This window comes from Saccopteryx bilineata, chromosome 4 (genome assembly GCF_036850765.1).
Source record: "Saccopteryx bilineata isolate mSacBil1 chromosome 4, mSacBil1_pri_phased_curated, whole genome shotgun sequence".
NCBI classification, from domain to species: Eukaryota; Metazoa; Chordata; class Mammalia; order Chiroptera; family Emballonuridae; genus Saccopteryx; species Saccopteryx bilineata.
The window spans coordinates 202,454,256-202,478,493 of NC_089493.1; the positions used below are offsets into that span (position 1 = coordinate 202,454,256).

A 24,238-nucleotide genomic window follows, 5' to 3' on the forward strand; every position below is an offset into this window, starting at 1 on the left:
AAACAGGAATGGAGAGAGATGAGAAGCATCAACTGATAGGTGTGGCACTTAGTTGTTCATTGATTGCTTTTCCATACGTGCCTTGATGGGGGACTCCAGCTGAGCCAGTGACCCCTTGCTTAAGCCAGCAACCATGGGGTCATGTCTATGATTCCATGCTCAAGTCGGCAACCTCAATTTTGAACTTGGTTCCTCAGTGTCTCAGGTTGTAGGTATATGTTATGATAATATGCAGAGTTAGGATGACAATTGGGGACAGTAAGGCGCCCTAGGGCTAAAGCCCTGAGCCGATGTGAGTCCAGGGGCCTCTCGGACCCATACAGGAAACAGTGCGTGCTGGAAACAGCAAAACAGCAGGATAAGATTCAGTTACAGAAAATGTTTCAACTCTCAGAACAGAGATTAGAAGTCAGCATGTTCCTTGTCCTTTACTTCATCCTCTGAAAACTTTTGCTGTCTGCCTCCTTGAGTAATTTGTACAGGCTAATAAATATCTGAGTAAGGCTGGGGATGGGGGTTTTGTTGACCAGGGCTGTTGCCTCCCCTCCGCCCCTCAGAGCATGTCATCTGGTCTCTGAGTAGTTCATTGTCACCACGACACCAGGTCAACATTCCATCCATTGCACCACTACCTGGTCAGGCAGACTGGCTTATTTCACTTAGCATAGTCATCACTGGGTCCATCCATGATGTCGCAAAAGGTAAGATTTCCTTCTTTTTTATGGCATGTAGTCTTCATTTTATTTATTTATTTTTTTACTGAGTGGAGGGAAGGCAGAGAGACAGACTCCTGCATGTGCCCAGACCGGGATCCACCAGGCAAGCTCACTAAGGAGCTATGTTCTGCCCATCTGGGGCCGTTGGAGCCATTATTTTAACACCTGAGGTAGAGGTAAGGGAGCCATCCTCAGTGCCCGAGGCCAACTCTTTAGAACAAATCCAGCCGTTGCTGCAGGAGGGGAGAGAAAGAGAGAAAGAGATTGACGGGGGTGGGGGGGGGGGGGGTGAAGAAGCAGATGGTCGCTTCTCCTGTGTGCCCTGACCAGGAATCGAAACCGGAACTACCACACGCCAGGCCAACACTCTACCAACCACTGAGCCAACTGGCCTACGTTGGCATGTATTATTCTACTGTGTAAATGTACCACAGCTTTTTATCCACTCATCAGCTAACAGACAACTGGGCTATTTCCAAATCTTGGCTATTGTAAATAACACTATAATGAACACAGGGGTACATGTATTATTTTGATTTTGTGTTTCAGGAATCTTAAAATATATTTTCAGAAATAGGATTGCTTGGTCAAAAGTCAGATCCATTTTTAATATTTTGAGGAAATGCCATACTGGTTGTTTTTTTTTTTTAGTTTTGTTTTTTTAGTGAGAGTGAGAGAGAGAGAGAGAGAGAGAGGACAGGACGGGCACTTTAGTTGTTCATCAATTGCTTTCTCATATGTGCCTTGTGCCTTGATGGGGGTTGAGGGGTAGAGCTCCAGCCGAGCCAATGACCTGTTGCTCAAGCCAGTGACCTTAGGCTTCAAGCCAGCGACCATGGGGTCATATCTATGATCCCACACTCAAGCTGGTGAGCCTGTGGCTCAAGTTGGATGAATCCACACTTAATGCCAATGACCTCAGGTTTCAAACCTGTGTCCTCGGTGTCCCAAGCCAACACTCTATTCACTGTGCCACCACCTGATCAGGCTCCAAATTGTTTTCCACAGTGGCTGCACCAGTCTGAATTCCCACCAACAGTGCACAAGGGTTCCCTTTGCTCCACATCCTTGCCAGCACTCATTGTTTGTTGATTTATTGATGATAGCCCTTCTGACAGATGTGAGATATCTCATTGTGGTTTTAATTTGCATTTCTCTGATGATTAGTGACATTTAGCATCTTTACATATATCTATTGGCCATCTGACTGTCCTCTTTGGAGAAGTGTCTATTCAGGTCCTTCGCCTACATTCTAATTGGATTGTCTTTTGGTGGTGAGTTGCGTAAGTTCCTTACATATTTTTGGAAATTAACCTCTTATCAGATGTATCATTGGCAAATATGTCCTCCCATTCTGTGGGTTCCCTTTTCATTGTGTTAATGGCTTCTTTTGTTCTGAAATGGCTTTCAGTTTCATGTAGCCCCATTTGTTTATTTTTTCTTTTGTTTCCCTGTCCAAGGAGATATATTGGCTAAAATATTGCTATTAGATATTTCTGAGATTCTATTGCCTAAGTTTTTTCTAGGATTTTTATTGTTCCACATTTTACATTTAAGTCTTTAATCCATTTTGCGTCTATTCTTGTAAATGGTGTAAGTTGGTATAGTTTCCTGGTTTTGCATGTACTTGTCCAATTTTTCCCAACACCATTTATTGACAAGACTGTCTTTAATTGAGGAGGCTCTTGCCTCCTTTGTTAAATATTAATCGACCATAAAAGCATGGGTTTATTTCTGGACTCTCTGTTCTATTCCATTGAGCTATATGGCTGTTCTTATGCCAGTACCATGCTCTTTTGATTTCTATGGCCTTACGGTATAGTTGGTATCAGGTAGTGTGGTACTTCCAACTTTGTTCTTCTTTCTCAAGATTGCTGAGACTATTCGGAAACTTTTGTGGCTCCATATAAATTTTTGGAATATTATAGATCTATTTGATAAGCCATTAGTGTTTTAATGGGCATTGTGTTGAATCTGTAGATTGCTTTGGGTAGCATGGACATTTTAATAATGTTAATTCTTATGATCCATAAACATGGTCAGTTTCTTCAATGTTCTATATTTTCTGAATACAAGTTTGTACCTTCTTAGTTAAATTTATTCCTAGGTACCTTATTTTTTGTTGTTGTTGCAATAGTAAATGGAATTCTTTTTCTTAATTTCTCTTTCTGATAGTTCATTATTGGTGTGTAAAAATGCCACTGATTTCTAAATATTAATTTTGTATCCTGTTATTTTGCTGAATTTATTCATTAAATTTAGGAGTTTTTGGTGGGGTTTTTATGGTTTTCTAACATACAATATCAAGTCATGTGTGAATAATGATAATTTTAGTTCCTCCTTTCCAACTTAGATGCTTTTTGTCTGACTGCTATGGCTAGCACTTCTAGTACTATGCTGAATAAGAGTGGTGAAAGTGGACATCCCTATATTTTTCCTGATCTTCGAGGAAACACTTATAGTTTTTTCCCTTTGAGTATGACGTTGGTTCTGGGTTTGTCATATATGGTCTTTGTTATATTGAGGAATGATTCCCCTACTTTCATTTTGCTGTTTATATCATAAATGGGTGCTAGATAACAATATTATCAAATGCTTTTTCTGTAGCTACTGACATCATAAAATTTCTATTCTTCATTTTCTTTACATGATGTATCACGTTTATTTATTTGTGAATACTGTACCAACACTGCATTGCAGAATAAATCCTACATGATCGTGATGTATGATCTTTTCAATGTATTGCTGGATCCAGTTTGCTAATATTTTGCTGAAAATTTTAGCATCTATGTTTATCAGGAATATTGGCCTACAATTTTCTTCCTTTGTAGTGTTTTTCTCCGATTTTGGAATTAGTGTAATGCCAGTTTCTTTATTTTTAAATAGAAGTTTTAACAGTAAAGTAGAAAATAATATAGGACCTTCTAATGGGACTATTAATAAATGAGTTAATATGGTGTTCTGTAAATGTTAGGAATTATTAGTTAAAATATAATTTTACCTGTTTCTTAATGGCATAATTTTCATCATCTTCAGCTTTCATTTTTTCAATCTTTTCTTCCTGTTGTTTTGCTTCTTTTTCATACATCATTTTTTCTTTGGCCAATCTATAAATAAACCAAAAATGTTTCAGGAAATTAACTCTTTCTAGCAAATAAAAGTCAAGAAGTAAAGAAGCTTTGTAAATATAAAACATATTTAAAATACCATAGTATATGTACTAACTGGGGAGTAGGGAAAAATATTTTAGCCACTGATGTATGATCTTCATGCTCATAAGTCCTACACCTGCCTAATGCAAGTGTAACCTATCAAAACATGCAATTCTTAAATTTTATTAAAAAAACAGTCCATTATAATAATTGTATTTACAATGTAAAAACAACACTCAAAATTATTATGTACTAACATTTTTGTCTTGCTTTTTGTTTTTGACATGTTTTCCCAAATTTTTACGAGTGTACTTGAAACAACATAATGAAAAAAAAAACTCAGTTTACTGGAAATATATCACTATATTACATGTCAAATCCAAAATAAAGATTAGGTTATTTTTTTTAATTATTTATTTATTTATTCATTTTAGAGAGAAAGGGGGGAGGGGGAACAGGAAGCATCAACTCGCATACGTGTCTTGACCAGGCAAGCCCAGGGTTTCACACTGGCGACCTCAGCATTCCAGGTCAACACTTTATCCACTGCGCCACCACAGGTCAGGCTTGATTAGGTTATTTTTTAACAACAAAACAAGTATTCACTGTACACATAATTCTATGTCCAATCTTCTTTGTGTGAGGAAATGGAATAGTTTAGACATGGTTCTTTCACGGACAAGTAGTGGAAACAAACAAGTATTTATTTACTAAAGCAAGAAAAGGTATTGATAGAGATTAGGAAGATTTTCAACAATAACGAATAGAACAATACAAAGTTCTACTGATTATTCCTCAGATAACTAAAATTCGATGAACTATAATAGCTCTATCTACCCTAATTCTGATGAAATAAACTTTAAAATAAAAGCATAGTCCAAAAAACAAACAAATAAACAAAAAACTAATATTCCTATATACAGATTATCTAAAGAGCAGGAAAAAAGCTCTCATACTCCATATACACTAAAAGAAACTTTCTCAACCCTGGCTGGTTGGCTCAGTGGCAGGGCGTTGGTCACTGTGTGGAAGTCCCAGGTTTGATTCCTGGGCAGGGCACACAGGAGAAGCGCCCATCTGCTTCTCCACCCTTCCCCCTCTCCTTTCTCTCTCTTTCTCTCCCTTCCCCTCCCGAAGCCAAGGTTCCATTGGAGCAGAGTTGGCCCGGGCACTGAGGATGGCTCCATGGCCTCCACCTCAGGCGCTAGAGTGGCTCTGACTGCAATGGAGCAATGCCCTAGATGGGCAGATCATTGCCCCCTAGTGGGCATGCCAGGTAATCCCGGTCCGGTGCATGCGAGTCTCTCTACCTCCCCACTTCTCACTTCAGAAAAATACAAAAAATAAATAAAGAAATAAAAATAAAAAGTAAAAAAAACTTTCTCAATCTGGCCTCCCTATTTCTCTAGACCTATGTTGCTAGGATGGAATTTAAAAATCATATCAGAGGATGGCTTTTGTCTCATCATTTGATTGTGGAATATTATATGACCTTCAAACATTCATCCTGAAATACCTCAGAGTGAAAAGAACAAAGTATAAAATAGGTATAAATTTTATGTTGCCATGAATATACAAAGGATACTCAAACAAATGACAAAGGGAAACTACTATCTGTGGTTATTTGGTAAGAGAAAAGCCCTAATGATTGATAGAAAAGGATAGCTGGGGGAGGCTTTCATTTTATGCCTTTCAATAAAGTTGGAGGGTTTTCCCCCAGGTATAAGTATTACTTTTATCAAATAAGTTAGATGCTAAAGATTATCTCTGAGTGGCACAATTTTGAACGATAAATTTTAAGTTTGCTAGTTATCCTTTCAGCTATAATTTAAAATTTTTATGGAATAAAGAAAACTTTAATTAGAAAGATCCTAAATATACTTAATAGTTATTCTCTAAACATTGCTCTCCTTTGCAAGTGTTGCAAATGCTATAAAGACCCAGTACAAATAAAAAGTCATAATTTTAAAGGCATAATTAACTGCAAATATTTTCCATTAATCTTACAAACTGACACCTACAGAGGAACATAGAAATTTCAAAATCTGGTAACTTTTAGTAGTTAGACTAATAAATATATGAGGAAAATAAAGAAATAAGGGTAATAAAAAAGGACAGACGTCAGAAGGAAAAATTTCAAAAAATGACAACCATCAGGTAATAATAATCAAATGACAACTTAAACTACTTAACTGTAAATGCATGATATAATGTGGTTTAAAATATGTAGTCCAGTGTTCCTCAAACTATTCCATAGAACACTAGAGGTAAAAAAAAAAAGCTTAGAAAAACACTGCTTGCCAAATCTTAAAGATATGAGTAGTCTTTTAGAGCAGCGGTCCCCAACCCCCAGGCCACATACCAGAACCGGTCTGTGGGTCATTTGGTACCGGTCCACAGAGAAAGAATAAATAACTTACATTATTTCCATTTTATTTATATTTAGGTCTGAATGATGTTTTATTTTTAAAAAATGACCAGATTCCCTCTGTTACATCCGTCTAAGACTCACTCTTGACGCTTGTCTCGGTCACGTTTATCTGTCCCACCCTAAAGGCCGGTCTGTGAAAATATTTTCTGACATTAAACCGGTCCGTGGCCCAAAAAAGGTTGGGGACCACTGTTTTAGAGAAAGGAAATTAGTTTAACTTTGTTCAATTATAAACTTACTTGAAGCAAAACAAGATTTTCCCCCTTTCAACATTTTCTCGAACAGCTTCCCCTCAATACAAGTTTGAGAAGTACATTGTAGAAATCTGTAAACTTTATACATTTAAACATACTATTCATAAAATTATAAATAAAATAAAAACTTTGAGTAAATCAAGATTTAGAGACCTTGGGATAAAAATTATAGCTTAATTTATCTTGATTTTAACACTTTTTTTTTACTGTAAATAAGATTTTCATAGTTTATAAACAACCCGTACTTTTAGCCATCTAATAACTAACAACGTAATCCCAAGCCATGCTAAGGATTACAGATGACAGGCAAATGCAATTAGTGGTGGTAAGAAACCATAAAAAAAAAATCTTATTATGAATATTTTAAAACAAAAATCTAGAGAAAATATCATGATGAATTCCACGTACTCATCATTCAGTCTTAACAATTATTAATAATTTAGCATTCTTGTTTCATGTATCTTCTGCCACTTAAGTACTTATTTGTTACTATTTCCAGACATTCATCTTTGGTTGGTCTTTGGGGTTAAAAGCTTTTGATTTCCAACCCCTCTTTGCACCTTATACCATATAGAAAATTAACTCAAAATGTGTCAAGATCTAAAAAGCTAAAATCATAAAACTCTTAGAAGAAAACACAGAGGTAAATTTTGGTGACCTTGGACTTGACATTAAAAGCACAAGAAATAGAAGAAAATATAGGTACCTAAGTTGACCTTCATCAAAATTAAAAACTTTTGTACTTCAAAAAATTACTATCAGGAAAGTAAAAAGACAATTACAAAATGGAGCAAAATATTTGCAAATAATGGGTCGGATAAAGAACTTGTTTCCAGAATATACCGTATAAGAAACATTTCTAACTTAATAATATAAAGGCAAATAACCCAATTAAACAACGGGAAAGGATCTGCACAGAGACATTCCTCCAAAGAAAATAATCAAATGCCCTTAAAGAAGCACATGAGAAGCCATTCAGCATCACTGGTCATCAGGGAAATGCAAATCAAAACCACAGTGAGATTCACTTTATACTTATTAGAATGTCTATAATAAAAAAGAGCCCTGGCCAGTTGGCTCAGCAGTAAAGTGTTGACCGGTGTGTGAAAGTCCTGGGTTCAATTCTTGGTGAGGGCACACAGGAGAGGTGACCATCTGCTTCCTCTCCTCCTTTCTCCTTTCCCCTCCTGCAGCCATGGCTAGACTGATTTGAGGATGTAGGCTTCAGCACTGAGAATGCTTGTGAAGCCTCTGCCTCAGGTGCTATAAAAAACAGCTCAGTTGACAGAGGCCCCAGATGAGTGTTGCTGGGTGGATCACTGTCTGGGCTCATGGGGGAGTCTGTCTCTGTATCTTTTCTACTCTCACTTAAAAAAATAATACTAATAAAAAATTTTAAATTTAAAAATATTTAAAAATCAGATAATAAAGTGTTTTAAAAAAGTATTGGCAAGAATATGGAAACACTGAAACCATCAAACACTACTGGAAGGAATGTAATTAGTGCAACTGTTTTAGAAGTTTGGCCATTCCTCAGAAAGTTAAACATAGCTATAATATATCCCAATAATTCTATTCCTAAAATATATAACCATGAGAAAGAAAAACCTATGTCCACATAAAAAATCATACAAATATGTTCATAGAAGCATTGTACATAACAGACAAAATGAGGAAACACCTCAATAGTCAATCATCTGATGAAAAGGCAAACAATATATGGTATATTCATGCAGTGAAATACTTGGCAATGAAAAGAAATGAAAATTGCAGAAAAGAAAGGGAGTGGGGGTAGGCAGACAAGGGCAGAGGAGAAATAGTGATAGAGAGAGGTTTGATTTGGGGTGGTGATCACACAATACAATATACAGGTGATGTATTATATTGATAAAACTGTACACCTGAAACCTGTATAATTTTATTAACAAATGCAACCCCAATAAATTCAACAAAAAATTTAAAAACAGAAATGAAGCACTGAATAATACTACAACACTGATGAACCTTGAAAACATTATGCTAAGTGAAAGTAGCTGCACACACACACACAAAGTAGCCAGACATAAAATGACACACTTTGTGTGTTTCTATTTATAGGGTATACCAAGAACATATGTATAAATCTATAGAGACAGAAAGCAGACTAGAGGCTGTTCAGGACTGGGGAGGATGAGGGAAATGAGAGGGTAATAGCTAAAGTGGGGATAATTATCTTCTGGAGGTGATAAAAATATTCTAAAAATGATTGTGGTGAAATTTCCATAACTCTGTGAAAACACTAAAAACAAATTTGTTGTAGACTTTAAATAGTAGGTTATTTATATGATATGTGGATTATATCTCAATAAAGCTCTAACAAAAAGGGGGAAAAAAACTTGTGACCACAGGGTCAGCTACAAGGAAACCACTGAGTATATTCAAACCTGGACTTAAGACAGTAGAGCACATGAACACTACGTACGGAAATCTGCATTGGAATTATAATTTAAAACTGTTTTAACAATAATTTTCAGTATTAAAATAAAAGTATCCTCTCAAATTAAAAAAAAATCAGTAATGCATATCACTACAGATATTTCTTTAAAAGTTCCCTCTCAGTAAAAGAAACTTGCTAGGACACAAATAGCAATTGCCAGACTGCTTAAATGAGACCTAAAAAAGGTTTTATATTTGAAACACAATGTTAAAAAAAATAAAAAAACAAAACCAGATTTGTTACCACATTAAACAACCGGGGGATTTAACATATGTCTGGATTTCTGGCTTCTCTTAAATGTCTTCATTAGGGAACACTGGGGCTACAGTCCCACTATTGCATGGAGCTAAGAAGTGGCTGATGACTGTTTTCAGTGAGGCCTGTGCTATTCACTTTGCTCCAATTCACACAACTCCATTACCCAAAGACTCACGCTTTATACTTGACAACTGTAAGTAACTGAATTTGGAATCTGCATGCTGGAGTAACCTGCATATTTCAATGCATCAGTGTTATTTTTTTATTATCTTTACAGGATTGTTATTATCATTCAGAATATCAGGGACACTCAGAAACTGCTGGGATTAGCAATGAGACTGTCAACCTGCTAGGTTACCAAACTTCCCTAGTAAATGAAAGTAACTGGGATTGGATAGGCTATCAGAAAGAGGCAAACTCATAACATTCTGAGATTCAAAGACTCAGAACAAAGGTTGACAAGCTATGGCCAATGAGCAAATTGACCTGCCATCAGTTTTCGTATGGTCTGAGAATTATGAATGGTTTTGTATTTTTAAGTGGCTTAAAAATAATTTTAATTATATTTTGTGACATGTGAAAACCATATGGAATTTAAATTTCAGTGTCTATAAATAAATGATTATTGGAACACTGCCACACATTCATTTATGTATCGTCTATGGCTACTTTCATGCAATGAGAGTAGAGACCAGTAGTTGTGACAGAACTTTTTAGGTTTTGTATGGACCACAAAGCCTAAAATCTATACTATCTAGTACTTTACAAAAAAAAAGGTTGCTGAACCCTTACTTGAAAGACCTCTACTAAACTGTATCCAACCCCACTTAACCACCATAACATTTATCACACTACACTGAACCCAACTTGACAGATCTTGAGTTCCTTGAAGACAGGATTAGGTTGTAGTCATACTGTATATAAATTTTTACTGTACTTTTTTTTTTTTAATTTTTATTTATTCATTTTTTAGAGAGGAGAGAAATAGAGACAGAGAGAGAGGAGAGAGAGACAGGGGGGAGGAGCTGGAAGCATCAACTCCCATATGTGCCTTGACCAGGCAAGCCCAGGGTTTCAAACCGGTGACCTCAGCATTTCCAGGTTGACACTTTATCCACTGCGCCACCACAGGTCAGGCTTACTGTACTCTTGATCTTTATATATAGTAGGCACTCAATGTTGTTATATAAAAATTTCACTATTGCCTTTCAATATTTTCAATTTAAAGAAATATATAAAAACAATTCTGAAGTGGAACAAAAGTGATTCACAAATCAAGAACAATGTTATTTTTGAAAAAGTATACAGTGAAAGAGATGGAATTTTTTTTAATTTATTGATTTTAAGGAAGAGAGGAAGGGAGAAGAAATGGGAGTGGGAGAGGGAGAGGGCGAAGAAGAGGGAGAGGAAGAGGGAAAGTCTTGGTCCAGAGGGTTCTTATCCCTTCTCTAGGGGAGCTCCCAGGGGAGGAACTCAATAGACTATTCACCAGTTTTTCCCAGTGTGTCTTTTCAGGGCTGTAGTCTCTACTGACGGGTCAATGCAGAGGCAGGGAGTCATTAGTCAGTGCAGCTGGTTCTGATATCAGCCATGGTGTTGCCCCTCATGGCCCTGCTGCTTTCCTGGGCCTGGAGCTGAAACACAGCTGAGGCCTCGATGCATCTCGAGTTTGACTGAAACTCTGTCTCTGTGGTCAACAGACCTGAGGCTTTGTTCCTAAGATTATTTGATGAGGGTAGAACCTCAATGACTTGAGGGCTGAATGCTTAAGGGGGTGGTGGTGCAAGGGCTTTAATGGGAGTCATATGAGGCCATACTCTAGCCCTGTTGTTCCTCCTTGTTCTATCACACCACTAGCAATATGCTAGGAGAGGGTCTGACCCTCAGCAATTTGAAAGATCAGGATATCTAAACGGCATGACCAGTGATATGCCAGGGGAGGAAAAAGTCACCCAGGGAGCGAGTGCCTTGTTTTTCTAATTTTGCCAGACACTAAGTACACAAGGTACTGCCCTGGTGACCTTGTGTACCAGGCACATCCTTCCTATTCTGCTCAGGTCTGTCTAACTGCCTACCATTACCACCATTACCAGTAAGTATTTGCTACATAATGAATGAATGTCTTCTAGTGAATTTGGCTATTCTTTCTTTCTCTAGGGAAGGCCAAGATTTTTTTTTTTTTTTGTATTTTTCTGAAGCTGGAAATGGGGAGGGACAGCCAGACAGACTCCCGCATGCGCCCAACCGGGATCCACCCCGCACACCCACCAGGGGGCGAGGCTCTGCCCCTCTGGGGCGTCGCTCTACCGTGACCAGAGCCACTCTAGCACCTGAGGCAGAGGCCACAGAGCCATCCCCAGCGCCCAGGCCATCTTTGCTCCAATGGAGCCTCGGCTGCGGGAGGGGAAGAGAGAGACAGAGAGGAAGGAGAGGGGGAGGGGTGGAGAAGCAGATGGGCGCTTCCCTTGTGTGCCCTGGCCGGGAATCGAACCCGGGACTTCTGCACGCCAGGCCAACGCTCTACCACTGAGCCAACTGGCCAGGGCCGGGAAGGTTAAGATTTAATAAAAAAATTTAACAAGTATATATAGTCACAGTTTTAAAATTTGTTACTAAAATATTTTTTCTGCAACATATCCCATATTTCCCCATGTATAAGACACACCTTTTTCCTGAAAAATTTGGGGTCTAAAAACTGGGTGCATCTTTTACGGTGGTTGTAGATATTTTACTTGCATTTTCACTTTTTTTGTGCAGATGAGCAGTTGTATGAATTTTATGATGAATAAAACGAGTTCAATAACTTTATGTAATACACTTTTTTTTTTCAAATTTCAGGCCCCCAAATTAAGGTGCGTCTTATACATGGGAGCTTCTTATATATGGGGAAATATGGTATATATGCTCCTATAAATATAGAACTATACAAAAATATATTGCCCTGGCCAGTTTGCTCAGTGGTAGAGTGTCAACCCAGAGTGTGGATGTCCTGGGTTTGATTCCTGGTCAGGACACACAGGAGAAGTGACCATCTGCTTCTGTACCCTTCTTTCACCCCTCCCCTTCTCTCTCTTTCTCTCTTCCCCTTTGACAGCCATGGCCTGATTAGTTGGAGCACATTGGCCTGGGGTGCTGAGGATAGATCTGTGGAGACTCCTCCTTGCACCTACGGGGACACTGGCTTGTCTCTGGTCAAGGCACATACAAGAAGCAAACAATGCACAACTAAAGTGAGAGCAACTATGAGTTGATGCTTCTCGCCCTCACTCTCCCTTCCTTGCGCTCTCTCAAAATTAATAATAATAATAATTTCCTTTGGGCAGCATAGGATCCATTGAGAAAGAAATGTAATCCTATACTACATACCATATTTAAAATAATACGTAATTACAACCTATCTTTTCATTTCCACCTTTTAGAATAGACCTATGCACAAAATATATCTTTCCACACTTGTTTGAAATATTCAGTTTGTGTTTTTAAAGTTTGTTCAAAGCTAAGCAATGTTCATCAAATTTTTTCTCGTAAAAATTTGAGATGACCAGGCCAGTCCATGAAACCTCAGCGTTTCATGAAAATTATACCACCAGCTGTGTAATCAAATCCCTGTGTCAAATCCCTCTGTTTGAAATCCCTGGTATGACTTCCTTTTCCCTGACTGATACAGTTGTCTTCTACTGGCATAACTGATAACAAACTCTCTTGTCTCTCAGGAAACAAAGAATATTTGTGAGATTTTTATTGTATGAAATGAAGGAAGAAACTTTTATTGAAGACCTAACATGAACAGGCTTTTTTGTACTTTATTGTATTTGATACACTACTCATAAAAATTAGGGGATCAGGGAACATGCAGATACTCCAGTACTTTCAGCCTTTTGTATAGTGCATTTTCACCAATGAAAAAAAGTTGGTTTTGCATCTCATTTGCATAATTTAACAACTTTCTTTGACTTGTCTTTTGCTTTTCTATTGTTCTTGTTCAATAAAAAATCAAATGCTTCTTTTTTTATTGCTTCATATTCATTTAGAAATATCCCCTAATTTTTGTGAGCAGTGTACTTATAAATCCTACTTACATATTGCTCCCATTCTACGGTCCCTTAATTATGCTTCCCCACAATGTTTTAACAGTCTCTCAATTCAAAGAGAGCTGAACAAGAACTTATCAATATTTCAAAATGAATAAAATACAAGCTACCATATTTCATATATTTCATGAAAATTTGGTCAAATGTGAAATTACAAATGAAAATTAAGCTGAAGACAGATAGCAACACTAAATGAAAGAGGTCAGGTTGGATGAATGATTTTTGACATTTTAGCATTTCCAATGGCCATCATTGAATCTGCTCCCCACACATTAACCTTGTGGTGAACTTAACCAACAGTTAGAACTCAAGAGGAGATAGTTACAATATAGGATCCTACGAAACACAGATTTAGGAAAAAGCCTTAATCATTCAAGACAGTTTAAAATTAAAATATGACAACAACCTTATAAAATAGGTACCACTATTAGTCCTATTTTAGTAATAACTAACCTGAAATTCATGGAGCTTGTCCAAGTTCTCACAGTTGTTAAGTGCCAAAGAACTTTTTAATACAACATACTCTTAGCCACTGTGATAAACTTTTTAAAATAAATCTCAAACATCAGAACACATAAAAAAGTTCAAATGTAACAGGCATTGTTGGTTGCCTAACCAGCAGCACTTCTTGCCAACAGAATTTAATTTTGATTATGATCATCCAAGAAGCCATGTCCTTCAAGGGAAAACCCAAACATAATGGTCTTACTCCTTCTGCCAAGTGATAGTTTAGGCATGTGTTAAAGTGACCCAATCCTGGCCAAAACTACAAAAGAGCCATCTGCTGAGGCTTCTGAGAAGGTTGTCATTTTTCCTAAATGCAATATTAGCAGGTATAATTCTCTTTCCTCCCCTGGACATTGTCACCTGTGTGTGACACCTGCCATTTGTGGCAGTAGCCTTGAGATCATGAAGACATCAGCCTAAAAGAACAGTTCACTCTGGGATGTCAGAGGACTTGAATTTTTTATAATGGTATTAACAAATTACTAAGTTAACCAACTCTGGAAGCATCCTACCTCCGTATTTCTTACTCCATGAGATGAGAAATATCTGTATAGTTTAGAATACATATAGTTTGACTTTCTATTACTTTGAAACAAAAAAGATCTGAAGTGACAGTTATTAACAGAAGACTGTTATGCAGATACAGAAACACTTCCTTACTAATTCACTCTGAATTAAATAAATCACTTAAAAATTGAGAAACCTCATCTTTTTTTCCCATAGACAAATAAACAAGAAAAAATGAAAAATTTCCTATATAATACCTAAATTAATGTTTCCACTGTCTTAAGAAATTGTCCCTGTAAATTTTGTGCAAAAGTCTATTTCACACGTAAAACTAAGGTAGTGTAAAACTTAAAAATTTTATTTGTCTTTAATAATCATAGTACTTACTGGAAGTTAATATCCATACTAAATAATACTAACCTCTATCTATATCATATTTCCAATTTATAAAGTACACCTATAACTTACAAGATACTGGATATTAAACAGTAAATAGTAAAATATCAATGCCCCTAAACTGCAACTTATGGGGAAGTGGTCATTAAGTAAATATTAATCTCTACAAACTACTACAGGGGTGGGGGGTAAGATGTTTAATAGTATTACAAAGAAAACACTATGGCACCATGAAAAACGTATCTACTTACAACTTGGAACTCAGTAACTTCTTGTCAAGTGAGTTTAAAATTCATATCTCTCCCAGTCAAAAGGAACAAAGTACAGTGTGTCCGTAAAGTCATGGTGCACTTTAGACCAGTCACAGGAAAGCAACAAAAGACGATAGAAATGTGAAATCTGCACCAAATAAAAGGAAAACTCTCCCAGTTTCATACCTATTCAGTGCAGTTCGATGTGGGCTCACGCACAGATTTTTTAGGGCTCCTTAGGTAGCTATCCCGTATAGCCTCTACAGACTTGTCACTGACTGATGGCCTACCAGAACGGGGTTTCTCCACCAAACTGCCGGTTTCCTTCAACTGTTTATCCCACCGAGTAATGTTATTCCTATGTGGTGGCACTTCGTTATAAACGCGCCGATATTCACGTTGCACTTTGGTCACAGATTCGAATTTAGTGAGCCACAGGACACACTGAACTTTCCTCTGTACCATCCACATCTCGACTGGCATGGCCGTGGGCTGCTCCGCTGTATACATGGTGTTACATCATCAACTGCGCATGCGCACATGCTGCCACATCATCCTACAGAAACTGGGAGGTTTTTCCTTTTATTTGGTGCAGATTTCACATTTCTATCATATTTTGTTGCTTTCCTGTGACCAGTCAAAAGTGTATCCTGTGACTTTACGGACACACTGTATTTTAAGATTAGGAAAATATGCTATTTGACTTAAGCAGGTAACAGTTTTTCTGCTAAACATACCAGGAGAAAGCATTCTATAAAGATTAGAGTAAAAGACCTGATTTAGAATGAATTTTAGCCTTTGAAGACCAAGGGTTTTAGTAACTTGCCCCCAGAAACAGAGGAAATGATACCTTTATAAAAGAATGTTCGGGCAAAAATACCAAGAAAAATGCAGGGGGAAAAAATCGATTCATTTGGGAAAATTCAAGAGGACTGAAAATTAAAAGTTAATTGCTCAGCCACCCCAATTAAGAATTCTCATTAGTTCCTTAGTGAGGAAGAACTAAAGATTGACAGTAGAATCTGATGTAGTGCTTATGGACTATATAGTAAAATGTATGTGGCTGAACAATGAAATATTAGAAAACGAACTCAAAAAAATAATCCCCTTCACGATTGCAACAAAAAAAAATAAAATACCTAGGAATAAACATAACAAAGAATGTAAAGGACCTATATAACGAAAACTACAAAGTATTGTTAAGAGAAATAGAAAAAGACACAATGAGATGGAAAAATATTCCTTGTTCTTGGATAGGAAGAATAAATATAATTAAAATGGCCATATTACCCAAAGCAATATATAAATTTAATGCAATTCCCATCAAAATTCCTATGACATTTTTTAAAGAAATGGAACAAAAAATCATCAGATTTATATGGAACTATAAAAAACCCCGAATAGCCAAAACAATCCTAAGGAAAAAGAATGAAGCTGGGGGCATTACACTACCTGACTTTAAACTATATTATAGGGCCACGATAATCAAAACAGCATGGTATTGGCAGAAAAGTAGACACTCAGACCAATGGAACAGAATAGAAAGCCCAGAAATAAAACCACATATATATGGTCAAATAATCTTTGATAAAGGGGCCAACAACACACAATGGAGAAAAGAAAGCCTCTTCAACAAATGGTGTTGGGAAAACTGGAAAGCCACATGCAAAAGAATGAAACTCGACTACAGCCTGTCCCCGTGTACTAAAATTAATTCAAAATGGATCAAAGACCTAAATATAAGACCTGAAACAAGTACATAGAAGAAGACATAGGTACTAAACTCATGGACCTGGGTTTTAAAGAACATTTTATGAACTTGACTCCAATGGCAAGAGAAGTGAAGGCAAAGATAAATGAATGGGACTACATCAGAATAAAAAGTTTTTGCTCAGCAAGAGAAACTGATATCAAAATAAACAGACAGCCAACTAAATGGGAACTGATATTTTCAAACAACAGCTCAGATAAGGGCCTAATATCCAAAATTTACAAAGAACTCATAAAACTCAACAACAAACAAACAATCCAATAAAAAAATGGGAAGAGGACATGAACAGACACTTCTCCCAGGAAGAAATACAGATGGCCAACAGATCTATGAAGAGATGCTCATCTTCATTAGTTATTACAGAAATGCAAATCAAAACTACAATGCGATACCACCTCACACCTGTTAGATTAGCTATTATCAACAAGACAGGTAATACCAAATGTTGGAGAGGCTGCGGAGAAAAGGGAACTCTCATCCACTGTTGGTGGGACTGTAAAGTAGTACAACCATTATGGAGGAAAGTATGGTGGTTCCTCAAAAAACTGCAAATAGAACTACCTTATGACCCAGCAATCCCTCTACTGGGTATATACCCCAAAACCTCAGAAACATTGATACGTAAAGACACATGTAGCCCCATATTCATTGCAGCACTGTTCACAGTGGCCAAGACATGGAAACAACCAAAAAGCCCTTCAATAGAAGACTGGATAAAGAAGATGTGGCACATATACACTATGGAATACTACTCAGCCATAAGAAATGATGACATCAGATCATTTACAGCAAAATGGTGGGATCTTGATAACATTATATGGAGTGAAATAAGTAAATCAGAAAAAAACAAGAACTACATGATTCCATACATTGGTGGAACATAAAAACAAGACTAAGAGACATGGACAAGAGTGTGGTGGTTACCAGAGGTGGGGGGAGGAAGGACGCGGGAGGGAAGGAGGGAGAGGGTTAGGGGGAGGGGGAGGGGCACAAAGAAAACTAGATAGAGGGTGACAGAGGACAATCTGACTCTGGGCGAGGGGTATGCAACATAATTTAATGACAAGATAACCTAGACATGTTTTCTTTGAATATATGTACCCTGATTTATTAATGTCATCCCATTAACATTAATAAAAATTTATTTAAAAATAAATAAATAAATAAAATCATTTAAAAAAATGTATGTGGCTAAAATTCAGTGAGTTTTAGCCATTCTAAAGGTCACTGATCTTAACTAATAATTAGTAATAGTCAAAACTAAGGAAGAATCTGCTACAATACCCTGTCTTAACTAAACAAATAAAAATGTGCTACACACACATAAAATGAGATGGGGCTGGAGATGCTTGCTCTGAGTGAATGTCATCTGTTTTCCTCAACCATCCATTCTTCAAAGCTTAACTCAAATGTCCTTGTTTTCCAGAATGACCACATTAACCCCTACCTTTATAACTTTCTAAGCTTCCCACTGTGGATATTTTCTATGCATCTTTATAGCATATTTATCTCCACTATAAAATTGATCACAATGGGTTAAAACTTTGCCTACCTCTATACGTGAAGCTGAATGCTCAAAGGACTGGAAATGTGTCCCCTATCAGCACCTATCAGACAGAGCGTGTGACTCTCAGTGATGTTTACTGCAAAAACTCACAATTACCCTGAGAGGTAAGCAGGGCAGCTATTATTATCTCCATTTTCAAACAGAAAAATGCAATTTGAAGAGGTCAAATACTCACCTAAGATCAGCTGGCCAGGAAATGGTGACATCAGGATTTGAAATCATGACTTCTAACTTTAAGTGTTAATACTTCCTTACACATCATGCTATCTCATGTCTTAAATAAAGCAATTTTCAAACTTTAAATTTCTTTTACTTGTTCCACGAGTAAAATCGGTCCATGATTTAAAATTTGAATAGTATAAAATAATACAAAGTAAAAAGGCAATCAACTACTCACACACCCTGCCTCTAGCCACTGAGTTCCCACCATTGAAAGAAACATGTTATCAATTTCTTGTCTATTCTAAATGAAATAAATTAAATGCTTAATTTGATGGTATCTGTTACCTTATCTCCCACTACTCATTAATTAATCTACTAAGCTGGAGATGGTTCAAGTTATATTCACTACTTATGTAAAATATATGCTTTAATTAATTTTAATAAATAAGACAAAACAAATTTTGTAAAAAGCTAAAATGATGCATGCCAAACACAAAATACCACTATGTAATTTTTTGCAATATTGTGAATTTCAGAGATTAATAAACTGATTCATCTTAGGAGTTAATAATTCACAAAACACAAATGTAAAACTAATTATTTCACTAATCCTATAACTATCCCTTAAAGCAGGGGGTCCCCAAACTTTTTACACAGGGGGCCAGTTCACTGTCCCTCAGACCGTTGGAGGGCCGGACTATAAAAAAAACTATGAACAAATCACTATGCGCACTGCACATATCTTATTTTAAAGTAGAAAAACAAAATGGGAACAAATACAATATTTAAAATAAAGAACAAGTAAATTTAAATCAACAAACTGACCAGTATTTCAATGAGAACTATGCTCCTCTCACTAACCACCAATGAAAGAGGTGCCCCTTCCGGAAGTGCGGCGGGGGCCCGGATAAATGGCCTCAGGGGGCCGCATACAGCCTACGGGCCATAGTTTGGGGACCTCTGCCTTAAAGGTTTTGAGATGTCAGTGAAATTGAGAAGTGTGTACCAATGAAAGAGCTAAGGAAACTACTGTGAATAGCTTCTGCTTGAGTTTGTATGAGAAAGCAACAGTATCTCCCAAAAGCTGTTTCATCTCCATCAAAACACTGAACTTTAATTGCTACTTAAAATCACAAATCTCTGCGGCCCTGGCCGGTTGGCTCAGTGGTAGAGCGTCGGCCTGGCGTGCAGAAGTCCCGGGTTTGATTCCCAGCCAGGGCACACAGAAGAAACGCCCATCTGCTTCTCCACCCCTCCCCCCTCCTTCCTCTCTGTCTCTCTCTTCCCCTCCCGCAGCCGAGGCTCCATTGGAGCGAAGATGGCCTGGGAGCTGGGGATGGCTCCTTAGCCTCTGCCCCAGGCGCTAGAGTGGCTCTGGTCGCAACAGAGCTACGCCCTGGTGGGCGTGCCGTGTGGATCCCGTCAGGCGCATGCGGGAGTCTGTCTGACTGTCTTTCCCCGTTTCCAGCTTCAGAAAAATACAAAAAAAAAAAAAAAAAAATCACAAATCTCTGTACCTGGGACTTTCCATCCTCTGTCCAGACTGGTATCTGTCTTTATTAGACTGGTATCTCTGTCTTTATAATACTTCTATTTAGACATCCCGTCAGCAATTAACTAAAGCAAGTTGAAAAGTGAGCTCATCATCATCCTACTCTAGAACAAAACCTCTTTGCCCAACTCGAACTGTCAACATCAGAATCACAAAAGTACTGGGAAGTAGGCCTAGCTAGTGAGAAGTTCAGGGAAAAAAGTTAAGTTGCTGCAAGATCAGTTTGAGCCAAGAGTGTGATGCTGGTACTAAAAAAATAAAAACAAAATGCAGGCAAGAAGCAAAGAAGCTAAAATATGGTAGGTAAATGGTACTGCATTAGATGAACTGCATCTGTACTATTATTTTTCATAATTTCATTTCCAAGATTATTATACATATATTAGACCCAAAGGGATTTAAAGCGGCATCTGAAGAAGGACCTTTATAAACTAGAGTATTAGCAGAGAAATGTCCAACAACATCATTCTATTCTGTGAAATAGTTCATTTTGGCTAAAACATTCAGATAGATGATGAATTTATGTTATAATAACTAAAATGGGCAAAGAAAATATCATTTGATGCAAATGACTTTAGCTGATTGATGACTGTTGTTTTTCATTGATAATAAAAGTTAGCATCAGTTAGGATATATGAATTTTATCAAATTATAAAATAAGCCCAATTTAACAATATTTTATAAGTAATTATTCTTGGTGATTGTTGGGCGGATAAAGTGTATTATGCTCACTTTGTTAAAGATAACACGAGGAGGCCGCCGCCCAGGTGATATTAATGTGTGTTGGGGTGGGCTAAAGGCAGGCGGAATCCTTGTAGCCTGGGGCTTGGTTTTGGGATTAAGCCTTTCCTACCCTTTTTGATGTAGGGCAGTACAATCCAATCATGCCTCAGAGAAGTGACTTTGTATTAGAGACTTCCCTATTTTGTATATTGGATTAAGGGTTTGGATTTCTACACTATAAAAGGGGGGCGGAACGAGAGCTTGCCTCTTGGTTTCTGAGATTAGAAGAGAGAGCAGAGGAGAGCAGAGAAAGGCCACGTGGAGGAGGCCAGGAGAAGCAGCCAAGATGGCGGAGTGCTGAGTGAGATGCCAGTTTGTGTAGAGTTTGTATCTGGGATAAGGAAGGAGATGGGGAACAGAGGTGAATAAGTCTGGTGAGCTAGAAACCTTTGATTCTAGGAAACTCGGATAAGTCAGTAGCTTTGTGAGCACTGAATGTGACTGGGTTTTGGAGCCCAGTGTGTATTTTTACTTGCCCGCCGGGTGCAAAGCTAGAATTAAAGACTATGGCCCACCAGTTTTTGGCTCCGCTGTTTCTTTGCCGACTGTCCGAATCCAATGCGAACCTGCATGGACCAGAAGGCTGCTGTGATAGTGGCTCTGGCCCTGGCTCCTGGCTTTACAGTGATCCACTAAGTCAAGTTATTCTGAAAATTACTGATGAGAAAATTTGAGAGCTGAATCTGGAGTTTTTAATTGTTGAGCTCAAGGATCCAGAGAACTTTTATGACTTTGGGATTATTAGCATTACAAAATTACAGAGGTACTGGGAAATGCAATGGGTTTATTCAGGTTATTGTACTAAAGTTTGTTTATTAGGTCAAAACAGTTCAAAAAGAAATATATACAAAGATTTTTTTCTATTTTTGTATCACAGATATTAAAGTACTGTTTAAGCCCTATGTACAGAAGAATGACAAAATACTCATTAATAATCAGTAGTAATAATTTAACCATTAGTAATCATTTCCATTCAGAAAAATGTAAGTCAAAACTAATTTTATAATTCTATCTAAAGGCATACACATACAGTAATTTGGTGTGTTAAAGAGCTCACTTTCATCATATATTTATATTGTACTTTACCACATATAAAGCATTTTTAAAACAAATAAATTTTCTAAGCCTTTAACTGCTTAAATATCACTTTTAAATAGTATTTGGTAATGGTACTTAAGAGCTGTATTTGACACAATTTTTATAGCTAGCAAATCTGGTTTGATAATTCAATATAGCAAAACTTCCTTTAATTATTCTAAGATTAAATTAGAGAGTCCCAATGACTCTAAATTGTTCTTGTCTAGGTCACATTAATTATAGTCCATAGTTTGTTTATTTAAAGGTTTGCATTATCTCTAATATTCCCTCCTTTTATTCTATAATTGTCTATTCAGAGTGAAACAGTCATTTTACAGATTAACTTTCTGAATTTGTCAGTAAACACTTTAAAAATGTTGTATTTTCACAGCTGGAGGTATACCACTTTTAACTCTCTTCCCATGAACATGAGTTAGCATGTAAAAACATGGAAAGCCTCTAACTTTATCTCACAAAAACAGAAAAATATATAAATAATGTATATTATGGCATTTTAAGAATATCACAATTTTTTTGCAAGTTGTTCTAAACAGTTTTCCTAAACTATTGCAGATGAGTTATTTTACAGAATCTTAGACCCTGATTCTGAGGATAGACTACCATGAAGCATTAATTCTATAACAAACAGTCCCTCCTTTCTGTAGTCGATCCAAAAAATACAAGTAATAACTGCAGCATTAGGGTTAAAGACAGACAGAGGAGTTAACTCAAACTTGCCTGTATGTACGGGGTAAAATTTTATCCTTTAATGACTACGTAAATATAACAAAACTGCCAATTTTTCAAATGTGGTTAATTGCTTTCCTTCACAGAAGAAAGAGGAATGCTCTTTCAAGAAATGTTAATAAATGTGGTAAATAAAAAATAAAAGTTTCTATAAATAAATAAATCTTGGGAAATTGCATAACTTCTATTCCCCTCTTAAAGATTCCCATAGTGAGAGATTTTGAGTAATCGTACAAAAAAAATACATGATAAACTTTAACTCAGCCCTTCTCAAATTAATTTGAGCACAGAACACTTAACTTACCTATTAAGATGAGTTAACCATATTCTACAGAACACCAAAACTTGTAAATCAAAATGACAGGCAGTTAGTACTACTCAAAATTCTGACTAGAGTATTTGATAAATTTCTATTTCTAAAGTATATTTTTATCCTATATTAAGTACAAAAATATTCTCAAAATTTGCAATTTATAGAAGTTGATAAAATGTCATTAATTATCAATGTAAATAATATAATTTTTAAAATAAATCTCAATTTGGCAACAATAGCTTAATTAATACTAATATATATCACTGTATATTAGTGTAATTAATATTAAATAGCCATGAATTTTAAAACTATCCTATCACTTAAAAAAGTTTTAATTTGCTTATAAATTCACATCTAGTAGAAAGTAACTAGCCATATTGTCTTATGATATTTTCAAGATAAATATTTAGTTTGAAAATTACATAGTAGTATTTATAGCTGACAAGCTTTTTTAAAATCGAGTCTAATTTTTCCTAGTACAAGTTTAATTTCTACCTTAGATAAGGTATCTGAATGGCAATAAACAGTGTCAAATTCTATAAAGAAACACAATAAAAAAAGTCATTTTAAAAAGAAAACTTCAATAGAAAATGTTATCTGCATAAGTACTTGAAAATAGGCACAACTTTAAATTTATGAACAAATTAGTACATAAAACATCATCTACAGATCTTCAAACAACCATTAACAAATACTCATTTCAACTTCCAAAACTGCACAAATCCGATGAGAATGAGGTCATATCTTTATTATGGTAAAATGGGCTAAACATTCAGCCTCAATACTGTGAGAAACTGAACTTTTTAAATATGATTTAACATGTTAGACTACTTTTTCTTCCTAACTATAAATCCTGTAACAGGAAAATTGAGAATGGCATTAAGAAAATGAAGTCTATTTTATATGAAATTTTATTCTCCAGGTACTAGGTACTGTAAGGTTCTTTAGCTACTGTAGTCTGTACAACTTAAACTACTCATTTTATGCTATAGTAATAAAAAAATACTCTAAAGACAATGTGGTAATAGATACTGTATATCTTAAAAATCCAAAGATACATAAAATTAAAAACTAGATATTAATTATTATTATTAAAGGTAACTTATGATGTATGTATAGGAGAATATAAATGTCCATGTTATTCCAAGATTTCATAAATATTTTAGAGCCATTTTTAATATTTCTAAATATTTTAAGCAGCAGTTTCCATTGTTAAGACAGTTGCAT

The 24,238-nt window shown here is 36.4% G+C and overlaps 1 protein-coding gene across 2 annotated transcripts in view; it reads right to left on the bottom strand.

Annotated features, from left to right (window-relative positions):
- The window catches only part of TBCA (tubulin folding cofactor A), a 112,512-nt gene that overhangs the window by 18,314 nt on the left and 69,960 nt on the right, over positions 1–24,238 (bottom strand). For both annotated transcript variants that reach the window (XM_066273621.1, XM_066273622.1), the window contains exon 2: positions 3,718–3,823. In XM_066273621.1, coding sequence (XP_066129718.1) covers positions 3,718–3,823 — 106 coding nt within the window. The remainder of the gene's footprint in view (positions 1–3,717; positions 3,824–24,238) is intronic.